The 23,653-nt window shown below is 49.4% G+C and overlaps 1 protein-coding gene across 1 annotated transcript; it reads right to left on the bottom strand.

Annotated features, from left to right (window-relative positions):
• Positions 1 to 1,229: 1,229 nt before the first annotated feature.
• On the bottom strand, positions 1,230 to 22,622 carry SHBG (sex hormone binding globulin). Its single transcript, XM_083410538.1, has 8 exons — positions 22,412 to 22,622; positions 19,509 to 19,624; positions 16,822 to 17,011; positions 14,035 to 14,196; positions 7,919 to 8,087; positions 5,661 to 5,794; positions 4,203 to 4,422; positions 1,230 to 3,121 (listed from the first exon to the last, which is right to left on the bottom strand). Exons 1-8 carry the CDS (start codon positions 22,511 to 22,513, stop codon positions 2,943 to 2,945), a joined length of 1,272 nt encoding a protein of 423 aa, XP_083266664.1. The 5' UTR covers positions 22,514 to 22,622; the 3' UTR covers positions 1,230 to 2,942.
• Between the last annotated feature and the right edge of the window lie 1,031 nt (positions 22,623 to 23,653).

The following is a 23,653-nucleotide window of genomic DNA, read 5'->3' as shown; positions in this document are numbered from 1 at the left end:
GCCAACCTAGCAGTTCGAAAGCACCTCAAAGTGCATGTAGATAAATAAGTACTGCTCCGGCGGGAAGGTAAACGGCGTTTCCATGCGCTGCTCTGGTTCACCAGAAGCGGCTTAGTCATGCTGGCCACATGACCCGGAAGCTGGACGCCGGCTCCCTCGGCCAGTAAAGCGAGATGAGCGCCGCAACCCCAGAGTCGGCCACGACTGGACCTAATGGTCAGGGGTCCCTTTACCTTTACTGTCAAGGCTGCAACTAGCTTTTTTAGTCCCTTCGTGGTCGCCATCTGTTGTAAACAAAATCTGCCCTTCTTCCCTTACGGGATATCCAAGAGCCCGTATAGAGTCCTTTGTTCTGGGTCCTCCTCAAGGAGGACCCTGTTGCTTGAATCAAGATCAGGCTTACTAGCTGCTTTGCTTCTCAATATACTCTGGTTGGCCTCTGTTATTTTCTCCTACCGATAGGGAACCCAAGTAAGGACTCTGTACGGGCTCTTGGATACCCCATAAGGGAAGAAGGGCAGATTTGTTTACAGCACTACTCTGCCACCACACACAGCCAAATCCAATTCAGGCCTGTTACAAAAGTGACCATCACACATCCTTTACATTTATGGCCTGCCTTCATTCTTGGAACTTATAACCTGCTCTCTCTTTTGAGCCAAAGGGTGCTAAAGCACTGCATTCTGACTGGCGGATGTGGTCCAAATTATTATTATTATTATTATTATTATTATTAGGTGAAAGCCCCACTCCAGGGTTTACTTCTGAGCAAACAGGCAATATGACTGTGCTGCCTAGCTCCGGCACCCCCAAACTCGGCCCTCCAGCTGTTCTGGGACTACAGTTCCCATCTTCCCTGACCACTGGTCCTGTTAGCTAGGGATGATGGGAGTTGTAGTCCCAAAACATCTGGAGGGCCGGGTTTGGGGGTGTCTGGCCTAGCTGCAACCCTACACGTCCCATTGAGAACAGCGGGGCTTACTCTTGAGTAAATAGGAGTGGGGGGAATGATCTCCGGCAGCCCTTTGCGTCCTTTTTATAAAGTCACTCACCGCGAGGTGTTTGGCTCTCTTGGGTAGGATAAGTTCAGTCAAAACCAGGAGTTTTTGACTTGCCAGGGGCAAGTTCCCACACCCATGAAGGGACTGGGGACAGATTCAGTTCGGTTTGTATTTAAAGCAGAACCTAGCTACTCCAAAAACGCTATGCAAACAGAAACACAACCATCCTTTGAAATTCATATTTCTCTATTTGAGTTCTCTCCGGCTGAGAAATGTGTACAGGAGAAATAATGCGTCCATACTGTACTAAGCTAAAGTGTGCATATAAATGCATATACATAAATGTGTGTGTATATATATGTGTGTGTGTGTATATATCTATATATATAAAAAATACCCCCCAAAATTGCACTAAATTAGGGGAAATCGCTTTGCAAAAACGTCTATATCAAGCAAAAAAAATGTGTACATGAAAATAAATTTGCGCCAAGATGCTGATGAACTTCCACACGGATTCCTTTTCTGTTTAAAAATGGCAGACCGCCGTAAAAATGGGAAGCACCATGCTTAGGACTGGAAAAACAACAACATGAAAGTAAAGGAAGCTGAGACTGCCAGATTTAATTGCCACTCTGTCCCTACACACAACACACACGCAAAACCTCACACAACCGCCCGCAATCACAACCGAAATCTGGTCAGGCCGTTCCCAGCCACTCAGCAATCGCACAACTACACCTCGGACTGAGGCCTCGTCTGCACTGTGCATTTAAAGCAGAATCACGCCGTTTTAAACAGTGTGTCGTCGTCCCCCAAAGGATCCTGGGAGCTGTAGTTTGTTAAGGGTGCTGAGAGTCCTTAGGAAACTCCTCTGGGATGCCAGGAAACAGGGAATCATGTTCACACGTGTAAATACGTACAATTTTTTGGCAAAGGGTGTTTAAGGAGATAACCGAAATCACTGGCTTAAAGCTGACCAAAAGTCCAGAGGTTGCATTATTATCAATTTACGATGGGGCGGACAGTTTGCAGGCGACGAAGGATTGCTCACAAATTTATTGACAGCTGCACAAATAGCTAGGAAGCGGAAGGGCCAAGGGAATATAAAATGGAAGAATGCTATAAAGAGGTGTGGGATATAGCTATTTATGATAAATTAACATCTGCCCTTAAGGTAAGACAGGGAATACGCAGGAGAAATGATTTTGAGGCGATAGGGAAGGTGTTAATAGGATTTGTCAAAACGGAAAGGGGTGAAACCATCCCTGGAGGTGTCGAAATTTTGGGAGGTTGGATGGTTATAACGGAAAGGCCTCGGGGGCGTGGGGTGCACATTTTTATCCTTATTTATTTGTGATGATTACTTTGTCAAAATAAAAACGGAAAAAAAGAGGGGAGTCCTCTGTTCATGGAGGAACCATTCGCAGAGTCGTTTAACCACCAGCTATGGGAATTGTAAGTCGCTGAGAGGCATAGGGTCTCCTTGGAATCACAGAGTCGTAGAGTCGGAAGGGACCCCTGAAGGTCATCCAAACCAACCCCCTGCAATGCGGGATTCCCAGTTGAAGCATCCATGACAGGCGGCCTTACAACACTCATGGAGGAGAGAGCTGTCAAAGGCTCCATGCCTCAATGGCTACGCACTGCCCCCACAGCTGGGATAGCGACTCTCGCACTCGGATCTTGCTGGTGGGTGCGGCCGGCGTGAAAACAGGAAGCTGGGCCGGACAGGTCGCGCCAGCATCCTGTCTCTCCTGTTCTCAGCGCCCCTGGCAAACTACATTTCCCAGGATCCCTTGGGGGAAGAAGCCGTGCCTGTTGAGAGCGTTAAATGTGCAAAGGGGGGATTAGTGAGCCGGCAGGGGGGGCAGGAGACGGGGGGGGTGCCTTTGCTTGGGAGAAGGAGGCGGTTCCTCGGGAAAAGATGCGCCGACGTGCTCCCTACTCCTCTTGGTCCGCCTTGGCCTGGCCTACGTCGGCTCCGGGGCAGCTGTGGGGCCAGATAGTGTTGCTCCTGGATTGCACTTCGTCAAAGTCCAGCTCGTGGCCTTGAACCCGGATCCCACGCAGGCAGCCCTGGAAGAAACTCCTCTCCTGGGCCGCCGGGAATTTTTCCTGTCCTGCAATGAAACAGAAGTGGAACGGAATGGGTGGGTATCACAATGGAGGAAAGATTATTTATATACACTTATAGGCAATGGCCTAAAAAGGTAAAGGGACCCCTGACCATCAGGTCCAGTCATGATCGACTCTGGGGTTGCGGAGCTCATCTCGCTTTACTGGCCGAGGGAGCCGGCGTACAGCTTCCGGGTCATGTGGCCAGCATGACTAAGCCGCTTCTGGCAAACTAGAGCAGCGCACGGAAACACCGTTTACCTTCCTGCCAGAGAGGTACCTATTTATCTACTTGCACTTTGACGTGCTTTTGAACTGCTAGGTTGGCAGGAGCAGGGACCGAGCAACGGGAGCTCACCCCGTCGTGGGGATTCAAACTACCGACCTTCTGATCGGCAAGTCCTAGGCTCTGTGGTTTAACCCACAGCGCCACCCGCCTAGACAGCATCTTAAAAAGCAGAGACATCACATTGCTGACAAAGGTCCGTATAGTTAAAGCTCTGGTTTTCCCAGTAGTGATGTATGGAAGTGAGAGCTGGACCATAAAGAAGGCTGATCGCTGAAGAATGGATGCTTTTGAATTCTGGTGCTGGAGGAGAATCTTGAGAGTCCCATGGACTGCAAGAAGATCCAACCTCTCCATTCTGAAGGAAATCAGCCCTGAGTGCTCACTGGAAGGCCAGATCCTGAAGCTGAGGCTCCAATACTTTGGCCACCTTATGAGAAGATAAGACTCCCTGGAAAAGACCCTGATGTTGGGAAAGATGGAAGGCGCAAGGAGAAGGGGACGACGGAGGACGAGATGGTGGGACAGTGTTCTCGAAGCTACCAGCATGAGTTTGACCAAATTGCGGGAGGCAGTGGAAGACAGGAGTGCCTGGCGTGCTCTGGTCCAGGGGGCCATGAAGAGTCGGACACGACTAAACGGCTAAACAGCAACAACAAAACCTCTCTAGGAGGATGGTAAGGGGTGCAGCCTGGGGAAGGTTCAGAGGGCCAGGTGGAGAGGTCTGGGGGCCACATCCTGGAGCTGAGATTCCCCGCCCTTTGTGGGGGGGCACACGCACTTCTTAGGGGGACACATACCAGGCAGCCCCCCGACGACGAAGTCCCCCTTTTTCCCCAGCCAGATGTGCTTCAGGCTTTCGAAATCCAGTTTCGGGGTGGGCTTCGAGGTCTCTGCGTCACCCAGGCGGAGCGTGGCATGGGACGGGGTGATGCTCAGGAGCAGGGGGGCGTCCAGGCAGCCCCCCAGGGGGAAGGGCACCTGAAGGACCGTCTTGTTCCCCAGGTGAGCCGTCAGATCCTGGAGCACGAAATGGGGGGAGAGAGAAGGGCAGGTGGTTAGGAACCTGGCCATCCAAGATAGATCTCTGGAACTCATGGACACATGACGGGCAGGAAAAAAGGTGGCTGGTGGCGAAATGTGAAGTCTCCCTGAAGGTGGGTGTTGGCTGGTGCCATGACCAGAGATAATAACAATAATAATAATAATAATAATAATAATGTGGTACCTCGAGTTTAGTACTTAATTCGTTCCGGAGGTGCGTTCTTAACCTGAAACTGTTCTTAACCTGAAGCAACACTTTAGCCTCCTGCTGGGGCCTCGTGCTGCCACCGCGCCGCGGTGTTCTCATCCTGAAGCAAACCTTCAGGTTCTTAACCTGAAGCACTATTTCTGGGTTAGCAGAGTCTGTAATCTAAAGCGTATGTAACCTGAGGTACCACTCTAATAATAATTTATTATTTATACCCCGCCCATCTGGCTGGGTTTCCCCAGCCATTCTGGGTGGCTTCCAACAAAATATTAAATATCAGATATTAAAAGCTTGCCCAAATAGGGCTGCCTTCAGATGTCTCATAAAAGTTTGGTAGTTGTTTTTTCCTTTGACATCTGGTGGGAGTGTGTTCCACAGGGCGGGCGCCACCACCGAGAAGGCCATCTGCCTGGTTCCCTGTAGCTTTGCTTCTCACAGGGAGGGAACCGCCAGAAGGCCCTCGGAGCTGGACCTCAGTGTCCGGGCAGAACGATGGGGGTGCAGACACTCCTTCAGATATACCGAATTCCCCTCCAACCCATGTTTGCAGGAGGGTAGGCTCTCCCGTCCATCTTTGGCGAGATGCTTGGTGTGGTCAGACCGGAGCGATTGGTCGACAGCCAACCTGGGGGCTCCCATCCATTTTGGACTACAACTCCCATTAGTCTGAGCCAGGACACCTGTGTTGCAAGGGCTGATGGGAGAATGGCCACGCTGGCGAGGGAACTCTGGGAAATGTAACTCTAACAACTCCCAGCACCCTCAAGAAACTACAACTCCCATAATTCTTTGGAGGGGGGGAGAGAAGGAAGCCATGACAGTTCACCCTGCATCAAAACTCTTTGTTGAACGTGCAGTTCACATGCGCCCAATGCCTTTTGCATCTTGTACACCCATGTTTCCATTATTTCAGGGTCTCTGGGGTCCCGGTGGTGCTATTTTGGGGGCCACGCCTCTTCCGTTCCCCCCCCCCCTTCCTCAGGGGTCTACATGGTGCAGCCCTCACCGTGCGATGAAGGCTCAAGCGCAGGGGGAAAGCGGAGGCAGTCAACAGGGGCGCTGATTGCGGGGCGGCCCCAATCCACATCTCCACCGTCAGGGACCAGCTCCGGTTGGCAGAGATGACTCCAGTAGGGAGGCCTGGAGGGTGAGAGTTGCGGGGGGGGGAGAGAGAAGAGGGGGGGTGTTATAAGCTTATTGAGAGTTACACAGTCCTCATTGTATCTGATACGGAAGGGGGGGCATGTCTTCTTCACCTCCTTCTTCGCTACAATATATCCATTTATTTCCAATTGTCAATGTCAAAAGGGACTAAAATCTATAAAATTCATAGAAAATCAACGTGCCAATTTGCTCAATTTCTCTAGGACTCCATGACACCTCCCCTGTCCTCCATAATCCCTCAAGCAAGGTGTCAAGACCCTAATCCTGTCAAATCACTCTGCCAAGCCTTTCCTCTGGGCAATGCCAGGTGGCAGACTATGCATACATGGACCATTCTCATCACCGGTACTCAGGATGTGCTTATCTGCGCATATCTCCAGCTCTGCATATTCCCTCCTCCATATGTTAATCCTGTGTAACCCAACCTCTTCTTAATGTATGCATGATGTAACTGGGATGTATTTTGCACTGTATTCTGGGACATGGAGGGAAGTTTCAAAAGTTCATGTCACCCCTTTCTCGCTGTTCAATCTCGCCTTGAACCTGTTGCGCAATAAACATGGATCTTCTGCAGTTTGCTCCTCTCCGGCTGAACTCATTTTCCTCTGCAGGGACCCGCGGACTTAGTCCGACGAGCTGGGTGGCAGAGCAGCCTCGCACCCAGATTTTACCGTAACATATCATAACTGAGAGGAGAGAGAATGACTGGAACAACACACAAAAAAATTGGGAAGAAAAAATATGGACAAATAATTATTGCACGCAGGAAGCTCCTGCAGCCAATCAGAAGCCCTGTCAGGCGTCCGGGTTCCGAAGAACGTTCGCAAACCGGAACAATCACTTCCGGGTTTGTGGCATTCAGGAGCCAAAACGTTTGAGTCGCGAGGCGTTCGCGAACCAAGGTATACTCATAGGAACACCCTGAACTCTGGCAGCAGATCTCTGATTGATAGTTGATAGTATAAAGACTAAGGCTGGGCTGGATGAATCCCAAACCGGAATTAAGATTGCCGGAAGAAATATCAACAACCTCAGATATGCAGATGACACAACCTTGATGGCAGAAAGTGAGGAGGAATTAAAGAACCTTTTAATGAGGGTGAAAGAGGAGAGCGCAAAATATGGTCTGAAGCTCAACATCAAAAAAACGAAGATCATGGCCACTGGGCCCATCACCTCCTGGCAAATAGAAGGGGAGGAAATGGAGGCAGTGAGAGATTTTACTTCCTTGGGCTCCATGATCACTGCAGATGGTGACAGCAGCCGCAAAATTAAAAGATGCCTGCTTCTTGGGAGAAAAGCAGTGACAAACCTAGACAGCATCTTAAAAAGCAGAGACATCACCTTGCCAACAAAGGTCCGTATAGTTAAAGCTCTGGTTGTCCCAGTAGTGATGTTTGGAAGTGAGAGCTGGACCATAAAGAAGGCTGATCGCCGAAGAATGGATGCTTTTGAATTCTGGTGCTGGAGGAGATTCTTGAGAGTCCCATGGACTGCAAGAAGATCAAACCAATCCATTCTTAAGGAAATCAGCCCTGAGTGCTCACTGGAAGGACAGATCGTGAAGCTGAGGCTCCAAGACTTTGGCCACCTCATGAGAAGAGAAGACTCCCTGGAAAAGACCCTGATGCTGGGAAAGATGGAGGGCACAAGGAGAAGGGGAGGACAGAGGACGAGATGGTGGGACAGTGTTCTTGAAGCTACCAGCATGAGTTTGACCAAACTGCGGGAGGCAGTGGAAGACAGGAGTGCCTGGCGTGCACTGATCCAGGGGGCCATGAAGAGTCGGACACGACTAAACGACTCAACAACAACAACAAAGTTGTGCTGGGTGTTCCACTGAGGTTCATAAGTCTAATTGCCTATAATCCAGCAACCGGGCCGCAGCCTCCCGCACTCACAGCAGCTTCCAGATTGAGCGCGAGGGAAGCCCCACAGCGAGGGCTTTGCGGCAGCCTGGCCTTAAGGCAACCGGTGTCAGGACTGCATCGCAATGGAAGCTCTGTGGCTTTTGCTATTCAGCTCAAGAGAACAGAGATCTAGGCTTGGGTTGTGGAATTGGGGGAGCGAGAGACTCGGGGTGTCCTGCCAGGCTGGTACCTGAGAGGGAGAAGGTGGCCATTCCGTTCCCGGGGAAGAAACTCCCCCTGCGGATGGTGGGGAAGCAGACCTTGGTGTCTTTGTCCTCCAGGGACGTCCCTTCCTGCCACTCGGTGCTCTTGTTCAGCCAATTCCATCGCCTCATGCAGCCGTCCATGGCCGGGTTGAGCTGGAAGGCAAAGGGAGCAAAAAGGGTGAAGGGCAGGGAGAGGAAAACGAAAATCCGACAGGGACAAATGCAAGGTTCTGCACTTAGGGAGGAAAAACTAGGGGTGGAGATATAGGGTGTGAGCCCCTGTTGTAAACAAAAATTGCCCTTTTCCCTTATGGGGTATCCAAGAGCCATATAGAGTCCTTACATAGGTGACCTGGAAACTACAACTAATCCAGAATGCGGCAGCTAGACTGGGGACTGGGAGCGGCCGCCGGGACCACATAACACCGGTCTTGAAAGACCTACATTGGCTCCCAGAATGTTTCCGAGCACAATTCAAAGTGTTGGTGCTGACCTTGAAAGCCCTAAATGGCCTCAAAGGCCCAGTAGACCTGAAGGAGCGTCTCCACCCCCATCGTTCTACCCGGACACTGAGGTCCAGCTCCAAGGGCTTTCTGGGGGTTCCCTCACTGCGAGAGGCCAAGTTACAGGGAACCAGGCAGAGGGCCTTCTCGGTGGTGGCGCCCGCCCTGTGGAACGCCCTCCCATCAGATGTCAAAGCGATAAACAACTACCTGACATTCAGAAGACATCTGAAGGCAGCCCTGTTCAGGGAAGTTTTTAATATGTGACATTTTAGTGTATTTTTCATCTTTGTTGGAAGCCGCCCAGAGTGGCTGGGGGAGCCCAGCCAGATGGGCGGGGTACAAATAATAAATTATTATTATTATTATTATTATTATTATTATTATTATTATTATTAGAAAATAACAGGCCAACCAGAGAATATTGAGAAGCAAAGCAGCTAGTAAGCTTGATCTTTATTGATCTGTTGCAACAGGGTGCTCCCCTCACCTGCAGAGGAGAGGAGGGACCCAGAACAATGGTGTGCAAGGCCTTATAAAGACTTTTGAAATTGCCACCCTGTAGATCAGGACCACCCCCAGAAACATCATACATACATCACAGGTGTAACCTAAGACCACCCCTCAGATACATCACACCTACAACACAGAAAAGGCGGAACATTTTAATATTGTTTTTCTCCTGTCGCTGTTTATCTCCTGTCTGGCAGGATACTTGATTGGATTTCCTGGGTAGCCTGGCTAGTCTTTTGTAGTGATAAATACTTAGTTCCTGGGCCAGGTCACAGGCTCACACCCTATTCAAACAGAGACATACCCTTAAGACAGGATTTGTGAAGGAAAAGACAATGGGGAGGCTCTTCCACTTTGACCTTGCAGAGAAAACATTTGCTCAGTTTAGGAATCAAAATGGTTCCAGGTTGGCCTTCCTGTGCTGATCTATGTATGTGCTTGGTTGGTACACTTAGGAACATTACCATATATCTAAGACCATAAAATTCCTATCACACACCCCAACTCGACAGAAGCGCATGTGGAAAGGGATCTAGGGGTCCCTGGAGAGCGTGAGACAGCGGTGTGGTGCTCCGCGCAGCAGTTCTCAACCTGTGGGTCCCCAGATGTTGTTGGACTACAACTCCCATCATCCCTAGCTAGCGAGGCCGGAGCTCAGGGATGATGGGAGTTGTAGTCCAACAACATCTGGCGACGTACAGGTTGAGAACAGCTGTGCTACAGAATAAAGAGCTATTCTAGGCTGCGTCAACAGAAGCATTGTGTCCAGGTAAATGGGTAGGCAAACTAAGGCCCGGGACTACAGTTCCCATCATCCCTGTCCACTGGTCCTGCTAGCTAGGGATCATGGGAGCTGTAGGCCAAAAACATCTGGAGGGCCGAGGTTGAGAAGCCTGATCTAACCCATGGGAAGGCAAACTGAGGCCTGGGGGCCGGCTCCAGCACAATCACCTTCTTAATCCGGCCTGCGGACGGTCCGGGAATCAGTGTGTTTTTACATGAGTAGAATGTGTGCTTTTATTTAAAATGCATCTCTGGGTTATTTGTGGGGCATAGGAATTTGTTCATTTATTTATTTTTTCAAAATATAGTCCGGCCCCCACAAGGTCTGAGGGACAGTGGACCGGCCCCCTGCTGAAAAAGTTTGCTGACTCCTGACTCCAAGTCAAGGGAAGCCATAATATTCTTCTACTCTGCCTCCGTCAGACTCCACATGGAATCCTGTGTCCAGTTCTGGCAGCCACAATTCAAGGAGGATGTTGACAAGCTGGAAGATGTGCAGAGAAGGTTGACCAAGATAACCAGGGGTCTGGAAACCACGCCTGATGAGGAACGGTCGAAGGAGCTGGGTATGTTTTGATTAGAGGAGACCAGGAGGAGATATGAGGGCCATCTTCCAGTATCTGAAGGTGTATCACACGGAAGATGGAGAAAGCTTGCTTTCTCCTGCCCTGGAGGGTAGGACTCGAACCCATGGCTTCAAGTTTCAAGAAAGGAGATTCCGACTAAATATTAGGAAGAACTTTCTGACAGCAAGAGCTGTTTGACAGGGGAACAGACTCCCTCGGAAAGTGGTGGACTTCCTTGAAGATTTTTAAGCAGATGTTGGACGGCCATCTGTCGTTGAGATTCCTGCATTGAACGCGGTTGGACTAGATGACCGTGGGGCACATTGCAAATTGCAATTCATTTCAAAATAAGCCCCCCTCTTTTGAGTGTGGGTTTTCTAGACTGATTTGCACTCCTAGTTTCATGTACCGTATTTTTCACTCCATAAGACGCACCTGACCATAAGATGCACCTAGTTTTTAGAGGAGGAAAACACTGGGTGTATGATTTTTGTGGTTCATGCTGTGGCCACAGACATGTGATCTGATGGTGAATTTGGGGTGACCAATGTAAAAATCCTGAGGATCCATGGGCTTTGACCTCCTCCCTCCCAGGCAGCCTCCTTTATTGCTAGCGTCCCTTATCTCTCTTCCCGATCGCTTGCTGATCAGCTGCTTCCTTTCAACACTCCCTTCCATCTTGTTTGCCTTAGTGTCATTTCCTTAACTGGAGCAGTTTTTTGCTCCTCCTTTTCTTCTAATTTCTCTCCTCATTGCTTTAGTCTTCCTGTTTCCCCCTTTGCAAGTTTGCTGTCTTTACCTCCCCCTCCCAGGCAGCCTCCTTTATCTCTAGCGCCCCTTATCTCTCTCCCCGATTGGGCGAACGATCAGCAGCTTTGTTTCAACACCCACTTCCCTCTTTCAAAAAAAAAAAGCCGAAAAAATTCGGCTCCAGGGACCACGCATTCGCTCCATAAGACACACAGACATTTCCCCTTACATTTTAGGAAGAAAAAAGTGCATCTTATGGAGCAAAAAATACGGTAATCTATTCCCCCCACACACATATATTTGTGGGTCTGTTGTGATAGGCCATGGGTCAGCAACCTTTTTCAGCCGTGGGCTGGTCCACTGTCCCTCCGACCTTGTGGGGGCCAGACTATATTTTTGGGGGGGAAATGAATGAACCAATTCCTATGCCCCACAAATAACCCAGAGATGCATTTTAAATAAAAGCACACATTCTACTCATGTAAAAACACGCTGATTCCCGGACTGTCCGTGGGCTGGAATGAGAAGGCGATTGGGCCGGATCCGGCCCCCAGGCCTTAGGTCTCCTACCCCTGCGATAGACAGCTGTCTCTCGTACCCAGCTAAGTTGCCGGAGGAAACGGTGTTTTGGTTTGCACCGTAGAGATTAAGGGATGTTATTGCCGTTTAGATTTCTTTGCCTGAGGCTGCAGCTAATTCTGTTTCTGTGGAGGCAGCTGGGGCGACAGAAATTCAAACCTGGCTTCTGCTGCTCCGATGGTACGTGAGGAGATTTGTTATGACGCTTTAGTACAATTATAACGTTTAACCTTACAACTGCTGCTAAGATTGTGAAAACTAAAATTTAGGGATCGGAGGTGCAGAGCATATTTCCTGCTATATCTGAATGGATGGAGAAAATGTTGTCCATTTGATTAAGCTGACTTACGACGAAAGAATACATATAAAACAGCCTCGCAGGATTATGAATCATCTAGGCCAGGGGTCAGCAACCTTTTTCAGCAGGGGGCCGGTCCCCTGTACCTCAGACCTTGTGGGGGGCCAGACTATATTTTGAAAAAAAGTATGATGGTGGACTTTGCAGAATTGGACAGACTGACAGGAAGAATTCGAAATCGACGAGATCAGAGATTTACTGAAGAATGGGAAAAGTTTGCAGAATATATGCATAATTTAAGTGAAAAACAAATAACGCTTGTAATGTTGAATGAAGCTTTGTAAAAAAGAAAGGTTGAAATTTGAGTGAAACAAGATTTTAGAGGAGATTTTAGAAATGTGTAGGAAATTGAGAAGGGAAGGAGTACCAGCCAAGCTGAGGGAAGTCAAAATAAGAGAATGGATGTTAAAAAACTGTATGAATTGGTTTTATTTGTAAACTGAATAAAAATTATATGGGGGGGAAAATGAAAAAAAGTATGAACGAATTCCTATGCCCCACAAATAACCCAGAGATGCATTTTAACTAAAAGCACACATTCTACTCATGTAAAAACATGCGGATTCCCAAACCGTCCACGGGCTGAATTGAGAAGGCGATTGGGCCGGATCCGGCCCCCGGGCCTTAGTTTGCCTACCCCTGATCTAGCCCAACGCCCTACAATGCAGGCATCTATTGCCCGACGTGGATCTCGAACCCACAACTCCGAAATGTTCCACTGGCTGAGCTATGGAAAAAGGGGTACTTTTTGTACTGTTTTGGAAGAGCAAGTTCAACGATAACGTCCAACCTTGTGCTGAAACCGTATTTCTCCATGCGATTTGTCTTGGGTTTGTTTTGTTTAATAAAATAAATAAACACTAAACTGACAGGAATGGTGGGTTCTTGCACGCTGCCCTGGGATCTGTTTGGAAGAAGAACGGTATAGGATTCTTAGAAACCCTCCATCCAGCCATCCATCAAACAGGGTCTCTATCCATGTGAAGGACCAGGTGTGCAGCCTGGGAGTCATTTTGGACTCACAGCTGTCCATGGAGGCACAGGTCAGTTCTGCGTCCAAGGCAGCTGTCTGCCAGCTCCATCTGGTACGCAGAATATGACCCTCCCTGCCCGCAGACTGTCTGGCCAGAGTCGTGCATGCTCTAGTTATCTCTCGCTTGGACTACTGCAATGCGCTCTATGTGGGGCTACCTTTGAAGGTGACCCGGAAACTACAACTAATCCAGAATGCGGCAGCCAGACTGGTGACTGGGAGCGGCCGCCAAGACCACATAACACCGGTCTTGAAAGACCTACATTGGCTCCCAGGACGTTTCCAAGCCCAATTCAAAGTGTTGGTGCTGACCTTGAAAGCCCTAAATGGCCCAGTATCCCTGAAGGATATCCATTACCATTGTTCAGCCCGGACACTGAGGTCCAGCTCCAAGGGCCTTCTGGCGGTTCCCTCACTGCGAGAAGCAAAGCTACAGGGAACCAGGCAGAGGGCCTTCTCAGTAGTGGCGCCCGCCCTGTGGAACTCCCTCCCACCAGATGTCAAAGAGAAAAACAAGTACTAAACTTTTAGAAGACATCTGAAGGCAGCCCTGTTTAGGGAAGCTTTTAATGTTTGAGACATTACTGTATTTTAATATTGTGTTGGAAGCCGCCCTGAGTGTCTGGGGAAGCCCAGCCAGATGGGCGGGGTATAAATAATAAATTATTATTATTATTATTATTATTATTAGTGACCTGGTGCTCTTTCTAACCTCCACCACCAGAGGGAGCCAGGCTCACCATCTGGGAGGGCAGGGGACAGCCCCCCAATATTTTCAAGAAGCACCCCCCCTCCCCAATTCCACAGCGATGCTTGGCGCTGCGAGAGGACCGGTCTCCAGATATTGCACCCCCGACAAACCGTTCCGCTCTATGATGCCAGAGATGGGGGTCCTGATGCAGAAACAGTGCCCTCTAGCGCCACCTACTGTTGGCTCCTCCAGCCATACCTGTTTCCAGCCCCCACCTGCAGCCCCTTCTAGCGTACAAGGAAGGGGATAAATAGGCTCTCTTACTGGGACAAGGAGCTCCTCCGTGGGGATCAGCAAGCCCCCGACGCCAATGCGCAGGGCGAAGACGGGGGCCTCCACGATGGCTTCGGAGACGTGGTTGAGGGTCAGCTGGTCAACGCCGTCCACCGCCAGCAGGACCGTGTGCCCCTCGTTCTTCGCCATGATCTGTCGGGCAGAGCAGAGAGGCGTTAGGAACAGGAAAGGCTCGCAATTTCCCCTTCCTTGTCTCTCTACTCTGGCAGGAACAAGGGCGACCACTCAGCGGTTGATATCGTACAGGCGCATCGCTCTGCAAGCTCAGGAAGAGTGCTGGGGTTTTCTGTTTTCCTCCTCCCTCCACACTCCTTTCCCTCTCGTGTCGTGTCTTCCACACGGGAGGCTTCATATGACAAACAGGCCCGCAAAGGGGTTGTTGTTGTTGTTTTTTAACGTGGCAGGTTTCCCCCAGAAAAAGGGAGGTCTGAATTAAAGCACAGATGGGGAGAGAGATATGGACTGGAAGGTCAGTTGTGACATGCAGACGCTACACAGAATTCACACGTGGGCGTGAAAGGCAAAGATCCTGTTATGTACTGAGTTGAATAGGATCCAAACTGCAGCAGTCTGATTGGTCCTAGAACAATAGGATCCAAAATGCAGCAGTCTGATTGGTCCTGGAACAATAGGATTCAGAATGCAGCAGTCTGATTGGTCCTGGAACAATGCAGCAGTATGATTGGTCGGCAGGAGCCACCCAATCCAGCTCCAGATAGAAGTGAATCCACAACCTGATTGGCCTACAGGAGAATTCCGGAATTAGCCAATCACGTGCAGCCCATTGTGTAAATAATGTATATAAAGCAGATACTTTGAGGGGACTTCCATTCCCTCCTCACCACTATGAGCTGAATAAAGAGCATGAAATCCACTCTCGACTCAGAGTATATTTCAGATCCCATCTCAAAAACAGACAAAAAAAGTGAAAGCGATTGTAAGATTGAGAGCAGGGAGTGTTTTGCCACTGACATCTCTGGGAGCCCCCTTTCCCCCTGAAGAGCGGAACAAAAGCGCTCTGATTTTAATGTGAACAATGCCCTTCAATGCGCTTTAGTGTTGCTCAATTAACACAGAGGCTTTTTGAGCAGAAGCAAATAGCCAAGGGGCTGTGTTTATTGGGGCGATTGGAAGGAGCCAAGCTGCCTTATTCAGAGTCTGGTAAATTGTCTACACACTGAGTGAGATTTCTGGGGTTTCAGCCGAGACCACTCCCAGGCCTACCTGCAGTTCTCAGGAACTGAACCTGGGACCTAGATGCTCTCGCATGGAGCTACAGCCCTCCCCCTTCCTTTAGATCAGAGTTTCCCAAAATGGGGGGCACCTAAACAACCGAGCCTCTTGGGCTTGCCGGTCAAAAGGTCAGCGGTTCGAATCCCCGCAATGACGGGGTGAGCTCCTGTTGCTCGGTCCCTGCTCCTGCCAACCTAGCAGTTCGAAAGCACGCCAAAAATGTAAATACAGCGGTACCTCTGGTTGCAAACAGGATCCGTTCCAGAGCCCCGTTCGCAACACTAGCAACCTACGTTCGTGGGAGCGCGGGTTGTGATTCGCCGCTTCCGCGCATGCGCGTGATGCCATTTAGAGTACCTGCGCATGCGCAAGCGGTGAAACCCGGAAGTAACCCTTTCAGGTACAGTGCTACCTCGGGTTACATACACTTCAGGTTACATACGCTTCAGGCTACATACGCTTCAGGTTACAGACTCCACTAACCCAGAAATAGTACCTCGGGTTAAGAACTTTGCTTCAGGATGAGGACAGAAATCGTGCTCTGGCAGCAGCAGGAGGCCCCATTAGCTGAAATGGTGCTTCAGGTTAAGAACAGTTTCAGGTTAAGAATGGACCTCCGGAACGAATTAAGTACTTAACCCGAGGTACCACTGTACTTCCGGGTCGCATCGGGACTCAACCTGAAAACATTTAACCTGAAGCAAACGTAGCAAGAGGTATGACTGTAGATAAATAGGTACCGCTCTGGCGGGAAGGTAAACGGTGTTTCCTGGTTCGCCAGAAGCGGCTTAGTCATGCTGGCCACATGACCCGGAAGCTGTACACCGGCTCCCTCGGCCAGTACAGCGAGATGAGCGCCACAACCCCAGAGTCGGCCACGAATGGTCCTAATGGTCAGGGGTCCCTTTACCTTGACACACAAAGGCCCTCATATTCCTCCTGTTTAACAGCGCTCAATCAATCAATCACTTTATTTGCATGCCGCCTTTCCATAGTTAAAGGTAAAGGGACCCCTGACCATTAGGTCCAGTTGCGGACGACTCTGGGGTTGCAGCGCTCATCTAGGCCAAGGGAGCCGGCGTTTGTCCACAGACAGCTTTTTCAGGTCATGTGGCCAGCATGACTAAGCCGCTTCTGGTGAACCAGAGCAGCACACGGAAACGCCGTTTACCTTCCCGCCAGAGTGGTACCTATTTATCTACTTGCACTTTGACGTGCTTTCGAACTGCTAGGTGGGCAGGAGCAGGGACCGAGCAACGGGAGCTCAGTCCTTTACCATCAGGGGATCTTTACCTTCACCTGAACAAATGTGGGGTTGGTTTATGAAGCCAAGGGGTCAGGGTGCCAGTTTAGGTCCTCCCTGGCACCTCCCAGTCCGAGACCACTTGTGGGTCCTGCATTTTGAGGGGGGGCATTTTGGGGCATTTTGAGGGGGGTCTGTGTGTGCAGAGCGAGTTGCGTCTTCATCTACCTAAACTTTGCACCTGTCACAGGAACACACACAAACACACACACACCCCGTACCCGATGCCACTGGCCGTCGTCGAGGCGCCGCCCCCCGGAAACGGTGACGTTCGTCAAGGTGTTGTGGATCTGGATTTCGGGTTTGCCGTTGCGCAGAGCCAGGAGGAACCAGTTGATTCCGGGGCTCATGTCCCCATAGAAGATCACGCCTTCCGGGTCGAAGGTGCGGAAGTCGAAATAGGAGGTGGCACTTGGGAGACGGAATCAGAAGCTGCTGAGATCAGCCAGGCCCCACTTAATCCCAGAATGGTAGAGTAGGACGGGATCTCTGAGGGTCATCTAGACCAACCCCCGAAATGCAGGAAGCTTTTCAAGGTTTAATGATTTATTGTGTTTTTATATGTGTTGGAAGCTGCCCAGAGTGGCTGCAGCAACCCAGTCAGATAGGTGGGGCACTATTATTATTATTATTATTATTATTATTATTATTATTATTAAACTCCCAAACTAATAAATAATAATAATAATAATAATAATAATAATAATAATAATAATAATATTGGTTCGGAAGTTATCTCAACTCTAAAATTCCCCTCCTTTGTTTTCTTGGTTGTTTTTTTATTTTTTAAGAAGGGTTGTTCCCAGGCAGGCAGAAATCCAACTGGCGAAGCAAACCACACAACGCTGCCTCTTTCAGAGTCAGATCATTGGCCCATCTCTAAGTATTGCCTCTTCTGACTGGCGTCCCTAACTGAGAGATATTTACCGTATTCCCTGCCGTCCTTTAATGAGAGGTGCCAAAATCTGAACCAACGACTTCTTGTGCAAAGACTCTGCCTTATGGAGAGCCATATCTAACTCAGTATTGTCTACACCACTGGGCAGCCCAGTTTTTCTCAGAGTTTTTCAGGCAGGGAGTTCTTTCCCAGCCCTCAGGGACTGAACCTGGGACATTCTTCTTTTTTAAAAAATAAATAAATGCTTTTTATTAAATTTTCAAAAACAAAGTTAAGTAAAACATAAACTCTTACATTCGACATTTTAGTATTTTCTTATTTACCCTGTGCTTTATCGCGCTCAGACTTCGTTCCTTCCCTGCTTTCACAAATTAACGTCCACTCTTACAGATTCTTATTTACACTCCATCCACATCACAAGATTTATGTTCACCCTTCCTCAGTTTTTAAGCTTCTACAGTTATTCCGTATGTACACAACAAATTTACTCCACTCCTCTTCAAACTTTGTCTGGTATCTAATCTTATAAGTCATTTTCGCCAATTCAACATATTCAAACATTTTTGTCTGCCACTCTGTTAAAGTTGGGATCTCCTGGGTTTTCCATTTCTGGGCCGCGAGAATCCTAGTGGCGGTCGTGGCATACATAAATGATTTACAATCCTCTTTTCTTAATTCATCTCCTATTATCCCTATCCCTCTGGTTTCTTTGGGAATGTGTATTTAAACAGTTTTTTTCATTTCGTTATATATCATGTCCTGAAAAAAAATCATTTTTTCGCAACAAAGCCTGCTGGAAGTGTAAATTAAAGGATGAATTTTTCCACATGTGGTGGACATGCGAACCTGGGACATTCTGCATGGTGCTCTAGCACTTGAGCGACGGCCTGACTCCACCCTATATCAGTTCATCTTTGGGGCAAAAGATACTGCCCCTTTTGAATTTCCACCTGTTTTTCTTGCCCTTGTTAAAGACACAGAGGCGCTTTCTTGCCCCTCAGTCCCATTCCACCAGTCCCATTCTGAAAATCCAGAAACCTTCTCAGGTTTTTTCCTTCTTTTAATAATTTCAGTGGGCGGTGGGGTTTTGACAAGAAATTTTCTGCCCTGGGTACCCAGTTGAATCCTGACAAGACAGAAGTACTGTTTGTGGGGGACAGGGGGCGGGCAGGTGTGGAGGACTCCCTGGTCCTGAATGGGGTAACTGTGCCCCTGAAGGACCAGGTGTGCAGCCTGGGAGTCATTTTGGACTCACCTCTGTCCATGGAGGCACAGGTCAGCTCTGTGTCCAGGGCAGGTGTCTACCAACTCCACCTGGTACGCAGGCTGAGACCCTACCTGCCCGCAGATTGTCTTGCCAGAGTGGTGCATGCTCTAGTTATCTCCCGCTTGGACAACTGCAATGTGCTCTACGTGGGGCTACCTTTGAAGGTGACCCGGAAACTACAACTAATCCAGAATGCGGTAGCTAGACTGGGGACTGGGAGCAGCTGCCGAGACCATATAACACCGGTCCTGAAAGACCTACACTGGCTCCCAGTATGTTTCCGAGCACAATTCAAAGTGTTGGTGCTGACCTTGAAAGCCCTAAACGGCCTCAAAGGACCAGTATACCTGAAGGAGCGTCTCCACCCCCATCGTTCTGCCTGGACACTGAGGTCCAGTTCCGAGGGCCTTCTGGCGGTTCCCTCCCTGCGAGAAGCAAAGCTACAGGGAACCAGGCAGAGGGCCTTCTTGGTGGTGGCGCCCGCCCTGTGGAACGCCCTCCCATCAGATGTCAAAGCGATAAATAACTACCTGACATTTAGAAGACATCTGAAGGCAGCCCTGTTCAGGGAAGTTTTTAATCTGTGATATTTTACTGTATTTTTTGTTTCTATGGAAGCCGCCCAGAGTGGCTGGGGAAACCCAGCCAGATGGGCAGGGTACAAATAATAAATTATTATTATTATTATTATTACCTTGCTAGGCCACTGCCCCAATGACTCTCAGCATGACTCAGGCGCTTACCTTGTCACCGTGCGCGGATCGATGACCAATGTGGCTGTTGGGGAGGGGTCTCCCCATCTCTGCCCAACGTTCAAAGCACCTGCCTCTCCAGAGACGGACTGGAAGCACTGGCCGTACTGGGGGGGAAAGATATAACGGCCATTTACCATCATTGGCCACCAGGTGGCAGCACCGACCCGGAAAAGAAATAGGGAACGGGTGAATTACCAGAACTGACCGGTAGGTGGTGGTGATGCTGCTGCAAATAAAGAATATTCCACAGTTGATTACGCCTCAAGGCCACAAGGTGGCGCTGTTGCCCCGTTAAAATTTAATACATATTTTTCCCCCTGCGTAAACTACTTTAGAAAGCCAATTGTAATTAAATAATAGCAGGGCTCGTTTTCGGTGCAGCTCCGAGCCATTGTCAATTCGGCGTTTCTTTCTTGCGCTGGCGTCTCGTGGGAATGAAATCTGGATTGATCCCGCGGGGGAAGAAAAATAACTCTTGGAAGCAGAATTACGTCTTATTTGCCTTAAATAAATAAATTAGGAGCTGCAATAGACGCCTTATTTACCCAGCCACCCGGAAGGGGGCTTCTACGCCTTTAAATTGTGCAATAGGCAGAATTTCAACCTATAAAGCTTGGGTCAGTAGGATGTGGAGGTGGCGGGTTTCACCTGTTGAATTTCTGCCTGTAGCCCAGCTGTGAAAGGCCCTGGGGCCCTAGAATACACTCGCCACTCCAACAGAGGCCACTAGATGTATTAAGTCAATCGAAGCCCCTTCCTGCTGTGGGGATGAGCAGTTATACTGTATTAGCTGTAAGGCTATTATTATTATTATTATTAAAGATTTAAAGGTAAAGGTAAAGAGACCCCTGACCTTTAGGTCCAGTCGTGGCCGACTCTGGGGTTGCGGCGCTCATCTCGCTTTATTGGCTGAGGGAGCCGGCGTACAGCTTCCGGGTCATGTGGCCAGCAGGACTAAGCCGCTTCTGGCGAACCAGAGCAGCGCATGGAAACGCCGTTTACCTTCCCTCCAGAGCGGTACCTATTGATCTACTTGCATTTGATGTGCTTTCGAACTGCTAGGTTGGCAGGAGCAGGGACCGAGCAACGGGAGCTCACCCCGTCATGGGGATTTGAAACGCCGACCTTCTGATTGGCAAGCCCTAGGCTCTGTGGTTTAACCCACAGCTCCACCCTCAATTTATTACTTCACAAAAATACATGCATTGCATTTTCTACAGATCAGTTTCACTTGTTGCGAGACGTTAGAAAAGGGGAGGAAATAGGGGGAGGGACACAAGACCCAAACTTTTCTTCTTCTTCTTCTTCTTCTTCTTCTTCTTCATCTTCATCTCTCAGGAATCAAAATGTCGGCACTCTCAAAGGAGGCCTGAACCAACACAGGCCCCTTCCTGGGACCTCTGCTTCAGCCCTGATTTCCTCTTCTTTTTATTATTATTATTATCATTATCTTTAAAATTAAATTGGGGGGGGGGATCTATCGGTGTCCACCACCCCGCCCTTTCATCATTACCACCACTATTTTTTACTATTTCACCTTATTGCCTTTGCTATTGTTTTTCTTTCCTTTTTCCCTTTTTTTTGTTTTTAAAGACTCACACACAAAATAAAACAGATTATTTAATAACAATATATTTTTCCTTCCCCTCATTCTCCCAAAGGGTTTTTTTTTATATACCCTTTTTATTTTTACTTTTATTATTTTATATAGGTAGGTAGGTACTACTTCAACATTTTTAGTTCTTTCTTTCCTTCTTTCTTTCTTTCTTTCTTTTTTTCTTTCTTTCCTTCCTTCTTTCCTTCTTTCCTTCCTTCCTTCCTTCCTTCCTCCCTCCTCTCTTTTTCCTTCTCTCCCCACCCACAAAGCTGTAAGGCGATTATTATTTCAAAAAATAAACACAGTGTGTTTTTGTTTGTTATGACGGCATGTCTTTTTGTCTTTTTATATTGTAAACTGCCCAGATGAAGAGCACCATAGCTGTGAAAGGGGCTAGGAGCCCCTGTCAGGAAAAAAATATAGCAGGGACCAAGTAATTCAGTTCTTTACTTTCAAAATATTAGGTGACCTGTTGGGGTGGGAAACCCTTCCCAAACTCTAAAAACTAATTTCCCATCACCCACGGCTTCTCCATCGCAGGGAGGAAACTACAAATCCCATGATGCTTTGCGAAGGCAGCCTCCAGGGAAAACTTCACCTGTTGAGCTCCTGCCTGTGGCGCAGTTGCGAAAAGGCGCCAGGGATTTTGTGAGGGCAGAGCAATCATTTCACGAAGGAGCCTCTGATATTTATTTCCCCTGCCTCTCTTCTTTAAAGAGAGCTTAATCGCCCCCCCCCATCCTACGAGCCGGACATTCTTTTCCCTGGCGCTGCTGAAGGCACTCTGGACATGCTCAGAGGGATCTCCAGCACCAAATGTCCCCGAGGCCGAACCCAAAGCGTCAGCGGGAGATGTGGGGCTGAATGCAGCCCACCCGGAGCCCAGTCTCCTGTCTGGGAAAGAGGAGGAGTCCTCTACTCCCATCAGAAGAATCCTGTGGCAGGGAGTTCCACAGTTTAAGTGCACAAAAGAGGGCTTCCTTTGGCCTGGCTTGACTCTTCCAACGCTCACCTTCATTGTATATCCACAAGTTCTAGTGGGAGGAAATTCTCCAGGCCAGGCTTACTTTTATAAACGTTGCGCCATCCTATGACGCCGACAGCGTTCTCCCTGCTTCCGACGTTGCTGCAAGCACTCTGGACGTGCTCAGAGGGATCTCCGGCGTGAAACGCCCTGAGGCCGAATCCAGGCACGGCTGGGGTATACGGGGCCCAGGTGTGCCCCCCAAAATCTTCCCAACACCCCTCTCCTACACAGTTGCTCCCAGCTACCCGGCAAATCTCCCAAACTCACCTTGGGAACGTTGATCCCCAAAATGTCCTGGAGCCCCTCCCCGGCCGCCCGAGGGGGTCCTGAGACCACCAAGAGGACCAGCCAAGGCCAGATGAGGTTCATTTCTCCGGAGGGCGTCAAGATTCAACAGAGTCTGGCAGAGACTGCAGCCGCGAGCCGGGATATGGGGTGGGCAAACAGCGACGATTCTGCACCGTCAGGAAAGATTGTTGACATAAACTCGTCGGGTCAAGGCTTGCATGGACGCAGCAGAAATCCATGGGGGCAGGGAGCCGGGGTTTGGGGGCCCGGAGCCTGATCCTGGCTCTCTGGAGTTCCACGGCACATCCAGGTGTGCTCCTGCATCTTCCATCCTGGTTCCCAAAAATCGCCACCTGGACCCGTCTTCTCCGTTCGCCAGCCTCTCCGGACCACGGCGTTTCTTTCCCTTTGTTCTAAATTGTTTTATTTGAACAGACGATAGGAGAGGTAAGCCTTATCCAAGCTTCGAAGCGAAGAGGGAAGGGAGCTTTGGCCAAACCAGAAAGAAGGCCTCTCTCTCTCTCTCCTCTTGCAAGCCAAAGAGCTCCTTTGCAAAGATGCGCTTTGTAAGAAGCTCGTTTGGAGAGCTGTCGGCGGCGCGATAAAACGCCGCAAGGCCCACAACTGCAGTCTTATAATGGCAAGCAGCTACATCGCAACAAAAGCGAAGGATGCTCCATTTAAGGCAAGCCTCACCCCATGCCCCATATGGGATGCGGGTGGCGCTGTGGGTTAAACCACAGAGCCTAGGACTTGCCGATCAGAAGGTCGGCGGTTCGAATCCCTGCAACGGGGTGAGCTCCCATTGCTCGGTCCCTGCTCCTGCCAACCTAGCAGTTCGAAAGCACATCAAAGTGCAAGTAGATAAATAGGTACCACTCCAGTGGGAAGGTAAACGGCGTTTCCGTGCGCTGCTCTGGTTCGCCACAAGCGGCTTAGTCACGCTGGCCACAGGACCCGGAAGCCGTATGTCGGCTCCCTCGGCCAGTAAAGCGAGATGAGCGCCGCAACCCCAGAGTCGTCCGCGACTGGACCTAATGGTCAGGGGTCCCTTTACCTTTTACACCCCATGCATCTAGCCCAACCCCTTAAACGCAGGAATCTTTTGCCTGGTGTAAAACTCAAACCCACAACTCTGAGACTAAAATTCTCACGCTCTACCAACTGAGTTATCATCCTTCTGCATATTGCGAGGGGAGGGGTCACATATCCCTCTTGTCT

Source organism: Podarcis tiliguerta, assembly GCF_965153285.1.
Source record: "Podarcis tiliguerta genome assembly, chromosome: 13".
Classification (NCBI taxonomy): domain Eukaryota; kingdom Metazoa; phylum Chordata; class Lepidosauria; order Squamata; family Lacertidae; genus Podarcis; species Podarcis tiliguerta.
The sequence above is the reverse complement of the archived record's forward strand: the minus strand, read 5'-3'. Positions and strand labels throughout refer to the sequence as shown.